This window comes from Hydra vulgaris, chromosome 14 (assembly GCF_038396675.1).
Source record: "Hydra vulgaris chromosome 14, alternate assembly HydraT2T_AEP".
NCBI classification, from domain to species: Eukaryota; Metazoa; Cnidaria; class Hydrozoa; order Anthoathecata; family Hydridae; genus Hydra; species Hydra vulgaris.
In genome coordinates, this window is record NC_088933.1 from 18,632,608 (window position 1) to 18,648,420 (window position 15,813).

Here is a 15,813-nt window from a genome sequence, read left to right on the forward strand (position 1 = left end):
GCAGAGTGAACTCCTTGTACATATAAACATTTATTAATGTTGTTTAAACCATTCTCTAGCTACCGTTGACTAATTTTAAAATTTTTTGATGTTCAAAATAGGTAACATCTAGAAATAATATAATCTCGGAGTAATATTACTTTAAAATTAGGGCCCCAAAATCCATTACTTGTAAAGGGGACGGGAATTGGATTTAAAGAAAAAATACAGTACAATCTCTCTAATTCGAATCTTCTTAATTCGAAAACCTCCATAATTCGATTGAATGCAAAGTCACCGTGAAACACGCTTAAGAAACTCTTGCGTTTAACTTTCTATAATTCGAATTTCTATAATTCGAAAACCTCCACAATTTGAATAGATTTTTCTCTCCGTAAATCGAACTTTTTTAATTTCTGACGTGCAAAAAGCTCGCTAAACCGTCAAAATCTTTTTTCAAATTTCGAGTGTTGCGAGTTTTTGAAAAACGATTAGTGTAAATTATCTTCTACTTTAAAAGAAAAATCATGGCATCAAAGAGACATAAAGAAAACAATTTAAAGCGGAAATAAAAAACTCTAATGGAATTGAAGAAAGGAAAAACAAATAAAGAGGTTTCGAAAATTTTTAATATTCCACCAAACACTCTTTCAACCTGGAAAAAGAATAAAGATAAGATCTTTGACGCTTTTTGTCAAGGAAATTTGACTAAACGGGTGAAAGTTAATTTGTATTACCTAGTAAACAAAGCTGTACTTAAATGGTTCAAAGGAATGAGAGCTGATAATGTACCTTTTAGTGGCTTGCTGGTAAAATAAAAAGCTTTATATTTTGCGATAGAGTTATGCATCAAAAATTTTCAAGCTTCGGAAGGATGGTTAGACTAATTTAAGAAAAAGCAAACTAATTTTGAGATAATTTAACAAAGGCTCTTAAGATAAGATATAAATCGTGTCTTTGACATAAATTTACTAGCGCATAAAAGACAATCTACAATTACTGACTCTTTTTTTTCAAATTTAAAGGTTTAAAACACATAATATGTATTGCTTTTAGGCCTAAGAATTACTATTTGTTTGATTTCTAAAATCAACTTTCTATAATTCGAAAATCTCTATAATTCGAATTTTATGGGGAAAAATAAAAATTCAAATTAAATAGATTGTACTGTAATCCAAAAAATAATTAAAACTAATTTATTTCATTTTTATTCGGAGAAATAATAATTTAACGTTCAAAAGTTATGATCTCGTAGTGTAAAAACACTCTCCCCTTGGAATTGGGGGTTTGATAAGGTAGTTTAATATACTTTTTTTTTTTTAACTTTTACATTTGGAACCCAAATTTTGTTTAATATTGTTTCGAGGCTTTGATCATCGTAATTTTTTATAAAAAATTCTCATTAGACTAGTAAACCCTGGTTTACTAGTCAAATGGAAAAAAATTGCCTTATATTAAAGAAAATAATAAATTGATTTCAAAATACAATTTTTTCAAAATACATTTTAGCGCTCAAAAAATATGGATATAAAAACAACGTTTGCATTAAAAATTTGGAATTTTTGCGTGTGCTCATCATTCTCATAAATCCAGAATTCGACATAAACAAGTGAGTAAATATTTTACATTAATTGGATGCCTATAAAACAAGGCAACAAATAGGGTTTGCTTAAATTGCTGGATACATTCTCCACAAAACCAAAACTGATAAGGCTGAAAAAAAAATTTTTAATTTTAAAAAGAACAATCGGGAAAATGTCAAAACTTTCTGATGATACATTGTGTCAGTAAGTGGATTTCTGTAACATTTTACAAAACTTGGCTTTACCGGCATAGTTCGTCAAAAATCAATACCCAAATATTTTAACTTTTTTCCACAAGTTACCATAATTAATAGAGCAGAATTCGACTTCTGAATGTTTGTGAAAAATTTAAGAATATTTTAATGTTAATTAGAATTCAGATAATTAAGATCACTAAAAAATAATAAAAAAACTGAAGAATAAGAATAAAAAAACTGAAGAATAAAAAAACTGAATAAATAAAATAAATTATTTTGTTTCCAGTTTAAAATACAAGATTTAATTAAAAGAATCAACAATAAAGTTTCTATTATATCTATTGCTTTAATCTATATTTACATTCGAAATAAATAAGAATTTTTTGTATACAGACTTCAAATACCGTTTTTAACTCTCACCTTCATTCAATCCAACCTGTTTTATAGACTTCCACGTTCTTTGACTTCATACCATGTTCGTGAATATCAACCGTTTCATGGGCTTTGGGATTCAAATTATCGAATGCGTTTCTTTTTCAATTGCGCAGCGCAGTCAGGACAGTACCATTTTCCTTTTGGAGCGTCCGTTAATCCAACACAACCATAGTGAAACCATTCAACAGGGCACTTAATATTATTAGAAAAACAAAAATTGAAACTATAAAAACAATCAAACACTTTATAAAAAAGTATTGTAAACTTACAGCGCTATTGTCGCAGCCAACCATTTCACCATAGGATACCTGAAAGTTAAAAAGTATAAATCGTTTCAGTTTAAACAACTAATAATCTTACATAAATTAAATATACAAAAAATGTTATATGCAAGTTGTTGTTTAATTTAAAATAAACTTTGTATTAAATAAATAAAAAGCTTTTTTAAAACCTTTATTTCTATTTAGTTGCTTCTATTTCTAAATTTTCAGCCATAAAAAAAACAACTAAAAAAATTGTGAAACCGATAAAAGCATAATTATAAGCTAGGAAGCTTTAAATGTGCAAAAAATTTTTCAAAATGTTTTACAGAAAGTAATTCTGAAAATTATAAACTATTGATATCGATAACTTTTATGAGATTATGAAAAATTGTTAAAAGCGATCGAAAAAAGGAAGACTTTTTGTCAAGACAGGAGTATAAAGTTTGCATCACCAAAAAGAACTACTTTAGATGAAATGTTATCGGGAAGATCATTTATGTAGATAAGAAACAAAACAGGACCAAGGATAAAACCTTGAGGGACCCCAGAGGTTTCTGGAAATGAAAAAGAGCCTTCGAGGATGACTTTAATAAAGCGGTTAGAAAGAAACAATATTATCAATATAAAAGTGATACATCAATGTTTTATGGTTAGGATCCATAGTTAAATGCTGCTCAGCAAAATTAATTGTACTGTTAAGAAGTTTTCAGTTATCAAAGGGTAGAAATTAACAATATCAAAAATAATTTATCACTGATGGAATTGAACCGATTTGTGGTACCTTGTGTTTTTTTCTACTGGTTAAGATGGAGTGTGTTAAGATGAATAAGTAAATTGATATGTAAGAATATGCCAAGGCCAAACATGACAGTTATAGTCTATCAACTTTTAATGTCATATTAAATTAAGAAAATGACATCATGGTAATCCTTCCGAACCACACATGTGTGGATTCCTGAACACTAAACATGTATTAAAAAAAAACAACTTAAAATTCAAAATAGGTACAGCCAAATTAAATTAGTCTCGCAAAAAACAAGGATTTCTGGTAAATTTTGCAAGAGATGAGAATCAACAGATTAAAAAATTTTTAAATACCACAAGTATTTGTAAATGCTAGATCGAAACAATTTAGTGATGATGATCTTCATTGCCTAATCTCCATTTTATAAACTAAAAACCAAATTAAAATTTTGTATCATATATTTCACCATGTATAAATATTTACACACTATGCACAAATATTGCATAAATATTATCTAGAAATATATTTTCAAAGAAATATACTTTTTTAAAAAGAAATATCTCATAGTAATTGTAAAAATTTTTTAATGTTTGATCATATTTTAAAATATGATAGTTCAAAGTATTTTTTAAATAACAATTAAAAATATCATTAAACATAAATTATATCTTAATTTAATAAAAAGTAAAAATAAATAAAAAATGAAAAAACTAAATCACTAAATAAAAAATAAAATATCGCTGATCACTTAAGAGAATATACTAGAATTAATAAAAGGAAAAACAACTCATGATTCAGGTTGGGTTGGGGCAGAAACAACTTAAGTATGATAGAGACCTATAATAACAACAAAAATATTTTTATTTTTTTATTTTTCTGTAAAAACTAAAAAACGCTTTAAAATATAAAGCAATAATAATTGTGTGTTTCAATTTATTGCATTGCGTTGCAATAAAGTTGTAATATATTGACTCATTAAAAACCATCTGTAGATGCAAGTTAAGTTGATGATTTGGACAATTAAAAAGTTAAGTTGATGACTTGGACAACTATATTTAGAAAGCTATAAACAAACTTTATTTGTTAAAGATTTTAAAAGAACATCAAGATAGAGAATCCAACCAATAGGTTTGAGGTTTAGGCAACCAATAGGTTTGATAAAAGAAGTAATTTAATGAATATTTGAAGATTATTTTTCTTTACAAAAACTTGGTAAACTATAAATTATTTTTATATTTTATTATATTTTTCATTAAGTAAATGAGTTTTTTGAATAGTTTTTCAGATTTTACAAGCCAGAAGAAAAATCTGTAAGTTGCATCAGTCAGAAAAACATAAAGATAAGGCATTCATGCTCAAAAGAAAACACTAGATAACAAAAGTTTTTTGAATACAAAGGAACAGTTAGAGCATGCAACTTTGCTGAATGATAAGTCATGATTACTTGATAACCTGTTATAAGACAATTACACCTTACTTGGTGGATGTAAGTTGAATAAACATTTTTCTGTAAAAATAACTCACATGAAGTAAATGCTCTAGCTTTCCAACTACAAGTTATTATCTCTTGTTACAAAAACACAATCTTATGTGACTTAACAAAACTGCATTTAACAACTCATTATTCAGCAAAACTGCATTTATTAGCTGTAACTGTTCATTGTTTACTATTTTCAAATATATAATATAAATACCAAAACAAAAACAAAAACAAAAAAAATAATATCAATACCTGATTACATAAGCAATATGTAGGCTCATTCGGATCAGGTACCCAATCTAGTGAAGGGCCAGCATGCTTTGTTTCTGATTGTGTTGAGGTTGGCTGGGATGAAGTAATACTTTTCTGACCTCTTAAATAAAATTTCAACAAAAACCATTTTATAAGCTACATATTTTTCAATATTTTATTGAAATGTAATTTTTTTGACAATATGTAATATTGTAAAATTTATTATAAAATTCCAAATTTATATTTGATTAATATATTTTTTATTCCAAATTTTACTTACTAATTATAAATTTTTATATTTAATACTTTTTTAAAATAAAACTTTGGAATTTTTATAACAAAAAAAGTTAAAATCTTTATTTAATTTAAAAATGCCAAAAAAAAAAAAAATTAAAACTTTCTGCTCCAAAAAAGTTAAAAATGTTTAACCAAAAAAGTTAAAAATATCTAACCAAAAAAAAGTTAAAAATATCTACTCAAAAAATTTCAATGATAGATTGTTCTGTAGAATTATTAGAAATATCTAGACAGTTTGTGTAGGCAGTCTAGTAATTCTACAAAACAATTTTTTAAATTTATTTTCAAACTATTTTCAGTCTTTATTTTACTTTATGTATGTTTATTATTGCTTTGTTCTTTTAAGAATATTAAACACTTTTTTTGTAACACATTTTAAATCATTCATGTATACACACACACATTTTTTATTTTCTATATTTAATGTTCTTGCTTTTTCCCAAATAATAACTTCTTTGCTAAAGGTTTTATGAAATGCTATTGCAGATTGATTAGGTTTTCTTTTGTCAATGCTCCTCTGATGTTGATGCATCTATGTCTTTACCCGCATTTTTGTTTAACTTATGTAAACTTTGGAACAGTTGCATTTTATTATATAGGTAACAGGCTGGCTCATACTAGATAGTTTTGGTTTGTTTTTAGATGTTAATAAAGATCTTATATATTTGGGTTTAATTTAAATATTGCTCTGTATCCTGATTTTTTGTGAAAGTTTTTGTAAGTTTGGGTCTGGTACCCATGGCAAAGATACTATAGGAAAATTATTGCACTCTGATAGAATTGTGTTTTATTTGTGTCTTTTTTGATAAAATTGGTGTGTAATATTCCTCAATTTCTTTTTATCGTACCTGTTTGCAATAAACATGTCAGTTTAAAAAATTTTTTGTCCTCATTTTCAAAACATTTTGTTTTGCAAAGGAGGTTTACTACAGATTGAGTAAGTTCTGTGAAGAAATCCTTTAAATGTAACAATCATAATCTGAATGTATGTATATATATATATATATATATATATATATATATATATATATATATATATATATATATATATATATATATATATATGTATATATATATATATATATATATATGTATATATATATATATATATATATATATGTATATATACATATATATATATATATATATGTATATATATACAGATATATATGTGTATATATATATGTATATATATACATGTATGTATATATATATGTATATATATTATATATATATATGTATATATATGTACATATATATGTATGTATATATATACATATATATATATATATATATATATATATATATATATATATATATATATATATATATATATATATATATATATTTATATATATGCGCTTGGCAAAATATTTTTTAAATTATTTCAAAAGAAATCAAATTTTTTATTTATATATTTGTTAGTTGATTTAACTAATTATATTTAACTAATTATATTTAACTATAATTATATTTAACTAATTATATATTTTTTATTTATATATTTGTTAGTTGATTTAACTAATTATATTGCTAGAATCTTAATTAGTAGTAGTTTAATCAATTAGACCTTGAAATGGAAGAAATCCCGATTTGACTATTTCTGGAATGAAAACTAACCTCAACAAAACAAATCAAACATTAATTTAAAAAAACAAATGAGAACAAAAGCATAGTAGAATACAGCAAAGTAAAGCGAAAAGAAATGGAACTGAGTGCAACAAGCAGAGTCTGTTTTAGACTTTTCTCTGCTCTTGCATTTATTTGCTACCAGCAAAGCCTCTGTCTGTTTGCGTGTTTGTGTTTGTGTGTGTGTAGACTTTAACAGCTTACTTAATCCTTTGAGAATACACAAGGAATTTACTAATATTTTTTTTTTTTTTTAAATATCTTCGCTTTCAACAAGGCTGCAAGCAGCCACTAATTAAAGTTGGAAGTTACTGAAAAAGAAAAGATGAAGATTGTAGAGCAAGATAACGATTGATGGACAACTTAAAAGATTGCAAATTATATGAATCAGGAAAGCAAGATGAAGGAAGCAAATTCCAAAGAACTGATGTTCGAGGAAAAAAACTAGACGAATAAGCGTTTTTGGAGCACTTAGGAACAGTCACAGAAGGAGAATGACACTTAATTGAATGATGAGTAGCACGAGAATGAATTTTAGTAGATGGCACAAGAGACGCTAGCTCTTTAGAGCAGTGCCCATTATAGTATTTGTAGAAAAGAGAAAGAGAAGCAACATTACGACGATGTGATAATGGTTGGAGGTTGGCTGCAAGAGCAGGTCCAACTATGTTTACAATGTGTTTTTGCAACTTGTCTAAAAGAGAAAGGGCATCATTAGAAGATGCGCCCCAGATATGGCAACAGTATTCCATACAAGGCCGGATTTGAGATTTATAGAGATAGAGAATAGAATCCGAAGTAAGAAAGTGACGAGCTCGATAAAGAGATGCAACCTTAGCAGATGCTAATTTTGCAACTGATTTGATATATGGTTTCCAAGAAAGATTGGAAGTAAGAGTTAATCCTAGAAGATGAAGAGTAGGTGACTCATCGAGTACATCACCGTTCATAAATATAGGAAGATCTAAATTATTCTGATAACGATTAGCTGAAAAAAATTGAGTTTTATCTGAATTATAGTTCACCAGCCACTGTGAGCCCCATGCTGTAGCAGAAGCGAGATCCTTTTCAAGCTCAAATGCCCCCTCCAAGCAATCAGAGGGTGTTGGTTTCTTATCACGACAAGAATAAATGGTAGTATCATCAGCAAACAATGCCATCTTAGATGTGAGAATATCTGGAAGATCGTTAATGTAAATTAAAAAGCGTATAGGGCCAAGGATAGAACCTTGAGGAACCCCTGAAGTTACAGAATAAGAAGAAAAGTGTTGTCCAGCGAGGATAACTTTTATGCTACGATTGGAATAGAAGGATTCAATGATCTTAAAAATGTTGCCGGATACACCATAAGAAGAAAGCTTATGGAGAAGACCAGCATGCCAAATTTTATCAAAAACTTTTGAAATGTCAAGAGCGATGGCCTTAATCTCTCCACCTTCATCTAATGCAAGATAAAACCTGTCAGTTATTACTATTAGCAAATCAGCTGTAGAACGAGAAGATCGAAATCCATATTGATGATCAGAAAGTAAGTTATTAGATTCAAGATGAGAAATTGTTTGTTAATTAAAGATTCAAAAACCTTGCTTATTATAGGACTTATGGGACGGTAGTTAGACAAATCAGATCACTCTCCAGAATTTTTGAAGATAGGGATAGCAGATACCGCTTTCCAGCAGGCTGGAAAACAAGACTCTGATAAGAACACTTGTTAAATAGTTTTGAGAGTATAGACGACAGCTCCAGAGAACACTTCTGCAAGACAATAACAGGTATGTTGTCCGGGCCACAAGCTGTAGAAGAGTATAGGCAGGAAATCACTTTAGATACAGATGCTGGAGTGATATGAATGTCAGGCAATGGATCAACCTGTTTGTTGACAAATCAGGTAGAATGTAACTAGTGGAATCAAGAGATGATATTGATGAAAAGTTTTTAGCAAACAATTCGGCTTTGTCTTTAGGTGAGGTGACAAAGTCTGAACCATACAAGAGAGGTGGAACTATAGATTTGCCCTTATTATTGATATTATTAAAGATTTTCCAGAAGTCACGAGAGTCTAATTTTTGAGATGAGATACGAGATTTCATGACCTGAGATTAGCGGGTTTTGGCGTTAGACAAAACCTTTTTACAATTGTTTCTTGCAGTAATAAACAGACGTCTGTTTTCTGGAGAATGGTTTTGCTGATAAATACGGAAGTAACAGTTTCGATTGGCAATTGCAGCAGCACAGTGTGAGGAAAACCATGGAGGAGAGTGAAGCTTGACCTGGAATCTTCGAGAGGGAATAAAAGATTCCATGCCAGCCTGAATCCACGAAGTTATGTAAGAAGCACATTTGTTGACAGGAAGACGAAAGATTTCTACCTAAGGGCCATCACGAAGAAAATCACGGAAAGAATCCCAGTCAGCTTTGCTGTAGTTGTAAGAGGTTCGATAATAGGGGGATTCAGGTGATGAAGAAGTATGAGATATTAGTTTTAGAGAGATCAAACTGTGATCAGAAGAACCTAAGGGTGAATGTGGAGAAACTGAGCACTGACTAGGATCAGAAACAAGACATAAGTTGAGTAGAGAAGGTAGATGATTCGGGTTGTCAGGAAAGCGAGTTGGAAAGTTGACTATTTGGGTTAGGGATTGAGAAAGGCAAAAGTTGTGGGCTTTAATGCCTGCAGAGTCACTGACACTAGAGCCAAGCCATTCAGAGTGGTGAGCATTAAAGTCACTTACAACAACTATATTAGCTAATGGATAAAGAGAGAGAGGGCTTGGTCAATATGATCAGAAATAACGTCAAAAAGAGTGCAGTCTTGAGATAAAGGAGAGCGATATAGAACAAAGAGAAAAGCAATAGAGTGAAGTGGTGCTAAACGAAAGCACATGAAAGAATAGTCTGTGGATTCAAACCTAGTTTCACGACAAATGGGTGAATTCTTACGAATGTAAATGCCCAGGCCAAGCATGTGACTATTGGAGTCTTTACAAATTGGAGGAAGATAACCATCAACACTAAGATCACAAGATGAGACAGCCGAACTCAAAGAGCAAGTAGGTCTGGTGAACTTTGCAAGAGATAAGATTCAACAGAAGAAAAGTTACTTCGAAGACCACGAATATTAGTGAATGATAGGTTTAGAGAACTTGGTGATGATGGTTTTTTGTGTTTTATAGTTTTTGGTACTTTATTCATTTTTAAATTAGATTGAAGAACTTGACTCAAAGCATAGATAGTACTCAGAACACCGTTTAATAGCCCAAGCAAATGCCTCATTACTACTAACAAACTCGAAGCCGTAACAAAGGGCTCCAAATGTGGCCTCCGCAATGCACACCAAAAGTACAAACAGGGACACCATCCATGCGCAACGTGGCACTGTTAATACTTTGATATTTTTCAGCTGTTGATGGAATCAGCCTCTCTGAGAGCTACCACAGTGTTCGGGAAACCTGACTACCAGCCGGCCTCAGAACCATAAAACTGAGCTTTAGAGCTGTACCCTCATTAGGAGACAATAGAATGAGTTGTCTAGTCATAAAAACAGAGACACAAGCAAAACCCATGCATTGAGTCAAGAAGATCCAACATTCAACATCCTAAACTGGAAACAATGTATTAAAAATACATCTGTGCCAGCCTAATAGATGAAGAAGGGGTGCGAGGCTGGTCAACAGATAGAATCTGTTTACCCCTTAAGTCTTTGCCTAGGAGGCCTTCTACAAGACAGTAGCCGGGTGCATTTAACATCTGCCCAAGATGAGTATTTTTATCGAGACACCATCTCTAGCCTTTACTCAACCAAGAGCCCCAAGGCAGGGGGTGTTTTAAATCGGACTTGGCATCTCCTAGCCTTTGTCTAAAAAGGTGTGTCCTACAAGGCAGCAGGACATGAAGCAGATTGTATTGGGTTACATGTTACCATATATAGTATATACATGTTACCATATACCATATATACATGTTACCATATATTATATAGGAGTATTAAACATTGACATAAAATTGAGTAGTAACATAGAAGGGGTTTTGAGAGTTTTTCTATGCTTTTAGTATAAAGTGCAAATGTATTGCAATATTTTAAATAAAAGTGTTCTGAATTCTAATTAGAGATAGCTGACATAGATAGGTCTTTATTAGTAGAATGTACATTTAAATTAAGTAATTAGTTTTAAAAAACTAATTTTCAAAATTTTAAGCTTTAGTCTCAAACCCTGAATTAAAATTTGTTTAAATTTTTGTTGATCTATGACTTTTAGTAAGAACATTTATAAAATATGTTTGGTTAATTTTAACTTAAAAATGACTAGACTGTAATCTGGCTGTAAAAAATTACAATAAGCTGGCTGTAAGAGAGCTGGGTATAAAAATGAAAGTAAGACTCTTAATAAACTAAATCTCTTTTTATAAACTTTTTTTTACAAAAAATTTTACTTTATTTTGAAAATTTATCAAACAAAACTTCTGATAACAGTTTTCACAATTTTTGTGAAAACTGTCATCTTGTTTTACCAGCACAATAAAGAGAGTCAACCTCAGCAGATACTAATTTTGCAATAGATTGTATACATGGTTTCCTTGAGAGGTCAGTGGTAAATGACAATCCAATAAGAGGTAAAGTAAAGAACTCATTAAGAATGTTGTCATTCATCAATACTAACAACAACATAACAACATTTGCAGTATGCATAATGTAATGTAGTTATGTGGGTCAAAGCGAACTCCAGAATTTAAAAAAAATAAAATCACAAATGCCATTGCTGCTGGATAATGTTTTCCTACCTGCTGGATAGCAGGTAGGAAAACATTATCCAGCAGGTAGGAAAACTTTATCCAGTAGGTAGGAAAACATTATCCAGCAGGTAGGAAAACAAGAACTTAAGAAGAAAAAGAAAAAAGTTAAGCACAAATTAAATATTTTAGAGAGAAAAAATTATTGTGAACACTTTTGCTTGACTGTGACAGGAATATTGTCTGGACCAAAAGCTATCTTATTAAGTATTAATTAATGAGACTTGACTTTGTTAATAACACTATCGACAATTTTCCTAAAATCTCTTTAACTATTATAATTAACTAGCTGTCAATGCAAAATACATGTGCTGGAAATGTATTTTGAAATGAAATTATACCTGAACTGCTCAAAAATACCTTGCCAAGGACTTTAATCTTTGATTGTACCATGCTGCATTAAAGCCACCCCTTTTAATCTTTACCATCAATCCCCCCCCCCCTTTTTTTTCACCATTTTTTTACCTCTTTCTCAAAAAAGTATTTGTGAACATCTCAATTTAAAGCACAATAAAGCACAATTTAAACAGTTTGCAGCACACAAAGTCTTCAATGTCTGATACATTGCATTATCTGTTAAGCAATTTCCAGCAATTATAATTTGGGGTCACTGTCAGTACTTGTGCTGGTTCACACCTGTTATAATTAGGTGAGACTGTTAATTTTGAAAATAAAGACAATGTATCTAAGGAGTCATCCATAAAGTATGCCAAGCTAAGTACATCATGGTAAATTTAACTTTAAAATAGAAGTAGGATATCATTGGCTCTCTTGCGCAGAGATTTTTAGAGTGATATAGGGTTTTTTATCGAATAAAATCTCTGTGCAAGAGTACAAATGATTTCCTACATCTATTAAAAAGTTAGATTTAGTGTGACTTACTTTATGGATGACACTATACTGGTTTTATACCAAATTGTTTGCTAATTTCACGCACAATGGCTCCAAGAAAATGCAAATAATATTCTTATCCCATGACCAGGCAATTCATCCAATTTAAAACTGTTGGATAAAATTGCGAGCAGATTTGTTTGAAAAAATATGAACATTAACTAGAATGAAATCGAAGATGATATTTTTATATATATACATTACCATCCATAATTATTTAAATAGTCATTCTTTTCGATATAAGATATAAAACTTTTACTTACTATTGGGAGAAAAACAGAAAATAAAATCTACCTGACTAACTATTAAGTTTTTTCCACATCTTATGCATCATTAGGCATTAGTTTTTCACATACTTTTAAATCATCCCATAAAAATCTGAGGAGAGAGATCTTGTGATTGGGGGGCTAAATCATTCTAGTCAATATTTGATCATTCTCAAGCTCAGTCAAATAACTTATACAATGTTTTGAAGAATACGTTTTAGATTAAAGCTTTAAGTCATTTTCTTCTAAAAAAAACAAATGGCTTCCCATTAACTCAACTCTCCAAAGGTATATCATGACTTTTTAAGTGTCCAAATAAACTAATTTTGTTAATATTGTCTGTTTTTACAGTCACCCTCTGTTTTTACAATGTCACCTGTAGCATTCTGACCACTCCTAATTCCGAACAGCCCACACCTTAACACTACATCCACGATGTTTTACAGTTAATAATACAAACTATTTTATCATACATTCAACAATTTTTTTTCAGACAAACAATCTTCTCTTGAATCTTCTCACATTTATAGTCATTGATGGTCTTTAATTTATGTAGTTTTGCCCACTTAAGCATTTTTATTATTCTTATGAAATTTATCAAAACACCTTTATGTTTTTTAAATTATTTAATAATGCTAAAATAAATATAAAAAAAAGTTAGATAAAATAATAACTTTAAAAAAAGTTAATGTCATTCAAATAATATAATATATATATATATATATATATATATATATATATATATATATATATATATATATATATATATATATATATATATATATATATATATATATATATATATATATATATATACTAAAATATGTCCATTATCAGTTATATACAACTTTAGCAACTGTTATATGTACATATATATATATATATATATATATATATATATATATATATATATATATATATATATATATATATATATATACATATAACAGTTGCTAAAGTTGTATATAACTGATAATGGACATATTTTAGTATGATGACATCGTACTAAAATAAGAATAGATAAGAGCTTTAGTGTATACATAAAATATAGGTTAAGGTTTGGGCTTTATGTATTGATTAGGCCAATTAATTTTTGCATAATCAACAAAAATCTTCTCACTCCTTTTTTTTCTTTCCCTAATTTTTGTTAGGATTTAGATATTGATTTCAAAAAATAAAAGCCTTAAGAATAATATAAACACTTAAATAAAAGATAATAAGTAAATAAGTTTTCAACAAACCTTCTTCCACTTTTCTGTATCCGAGCGGTACTAATAGCAGAAGCAGGTAATGTTGGAGTAGCTTTATGTGAAAAACTAGAACTTCCATTAGAGACATCAGTAAATAAAGATGAAGTAGTAGATGAAGTATTATTTGATGGGTTTTTGTTAGATGGAGCAATAAGCCCACTTAATGATAGGCTGTTAACTGAAAATAAATATTTAAGATATAAAAATAATATTATTAAAATAACTAAGAATCTAAATAATGTAGTGTGTTTGAAATAAACAATTTATAAAAAACATTTAAAAAAAAGTTGGTATATTTTAATAATTTTTTTATTATTTTATAACATCTTAAACTAGTGTTGAATTAAATCTTTAAGAAAAAAATTTCATTTTTGACTAATATCTTTTATACTATTAGTCAAAAACGGAATTAGGGTTAGCATTCGGCAATGCCAAGCTAACTGCTAAACTAGAAATGTTTTAAGTCGGCAAAAAATTGCCGACCTCATTTTTCCTAATTCTGAGGACTGAACACACTGTATTTAAAACACATTTAGAGAAGAAACTTGTAGCATGGGTCCACATCTCTGGTATCTCTGTGTTGTTTATTTGTGCAAAATTCTTGTTCCTCAAGGTTCATGTTTTGGAGTTAGGAGTGTATAAATTTAAAAAAATCAAAAATATGCTAAATAATAAAACTTTGCTTTTTTCCAAGAATTTTTTTTCATTCAAACTATTTTTGGATGAATTAATCATTAGTTGTTACTTTTGCAAGTCATTACAAAAGAATAACCAGATTTCATGAGATGAGGCTCTAGCAAATTTTTAAAACAATGATTCATTTGCATTTTAGTTTTCAGTGGCCAACTTTATTACAAATCTTATTTATTGACAAAAAAAATTTTATTTTGTGATGAAGTCGTTGAGATGACATAACCATGAATCTAATAGAACAAAATCTGCCAGTTCAGTTGGTAATGTGATATCTTCTTTAGAAGGGAACTGGGGCTTTCCAAAACCTGTCCCATATCATTCTCTTGGGGATGTAACAAGTGCGGCTGGTTGAATTTCAAGCAACCGGTCGGCCAGCAGATGTTTCTCAGCGTATAGTGTAAAATGGCTAAATAGAGCCAGAAGCACCATTTCTGCAGTTAGATACCGCAAATGGCGCTGAAATGCATGTATGGCACTCTTTGTAATATTAGCATTTACTGCTTCATATTGCAAAAGTTTGCAAAAGAGTGCTATAGACATGTCACAAATACAACAAAATCATATTTTTTTTGGACTTGGTGGGCGCTTGTAATACTCCCTTGAGGAAGATTGTTAATAGGCTGTTGCAACAGGTATATTTTTATAGAATAGATTAGTTTGGCCATCCATCTTGCCATGTGTAATGTACCCGGTCTGTTAAAGGTGATAACACTGTCTTCTGTATCCTCTGTGTCTAAGAATAGTGTGCATAGAAAAAGAAACTCCTTGTAATCATCATGTCTCAGTTTAAACCTAGCTTGAGTAGCCCTCAGAACTTCAGAGCTGCATGACAAAAGAAATGTTTTGGATTCTTGACTGTAAGACTTCATTGAGTCAAAGCGTGTTAGAGATGATTTCTTAAACTTTTTGCCTATAAGACTAAAGTTCTTTCAGAATTTTGAAAAAAGAACTACATCAGTCGATCTGGAAGTCTCAATTTTTAGATCTTCAAACTTATGTGAAAACTTCCCTAATAAGATGACGACAGCCAGACCATAGCAAGGCTTTACCAAGTCTTTGTTGGAT

General features: G+C 29.6%; 1 protein-coding gene across 1 annotated transcript in view; it reads right to left on the reverse strand.

Annotated features, from left to right (window-relative positions):
• Positions 1 to 2,080: 2,080 nt before the first annotated feature.
• LOC100215100 (inhibitor of growth protein 3) overlaps positions 2,081 to 15,813 on the reverse strand; it is a 49,840-nt gene continuing 36,107 nt past the window's right edge. The window contains exons 8-11 of the mRNA XM_065818458.1: positions 14,047 to 14,233; positions 4,935 to 5,055; positions 2,464 to 2,502; positions 2,081 to 2,386 (exon numbers count right to left, since the gene is read on the reverse strand). Of these exons, the coding sequence (XP_065674530.1) occupies positions 2,276 to 2,386; positions 2,464 to 2,502; positions 4,935 to 5,055; positions 14,047 to 14,233 (458 nt within the window). The 3' untranslated portion in view covers positions 2,081 to 2,275. The remainder of the gene's footprint in view (positions 2,387 to 2,463; positions 2,503 to 4,934; positions 5,056 to 14,046; positions 14,234 to 15,813) is intronic.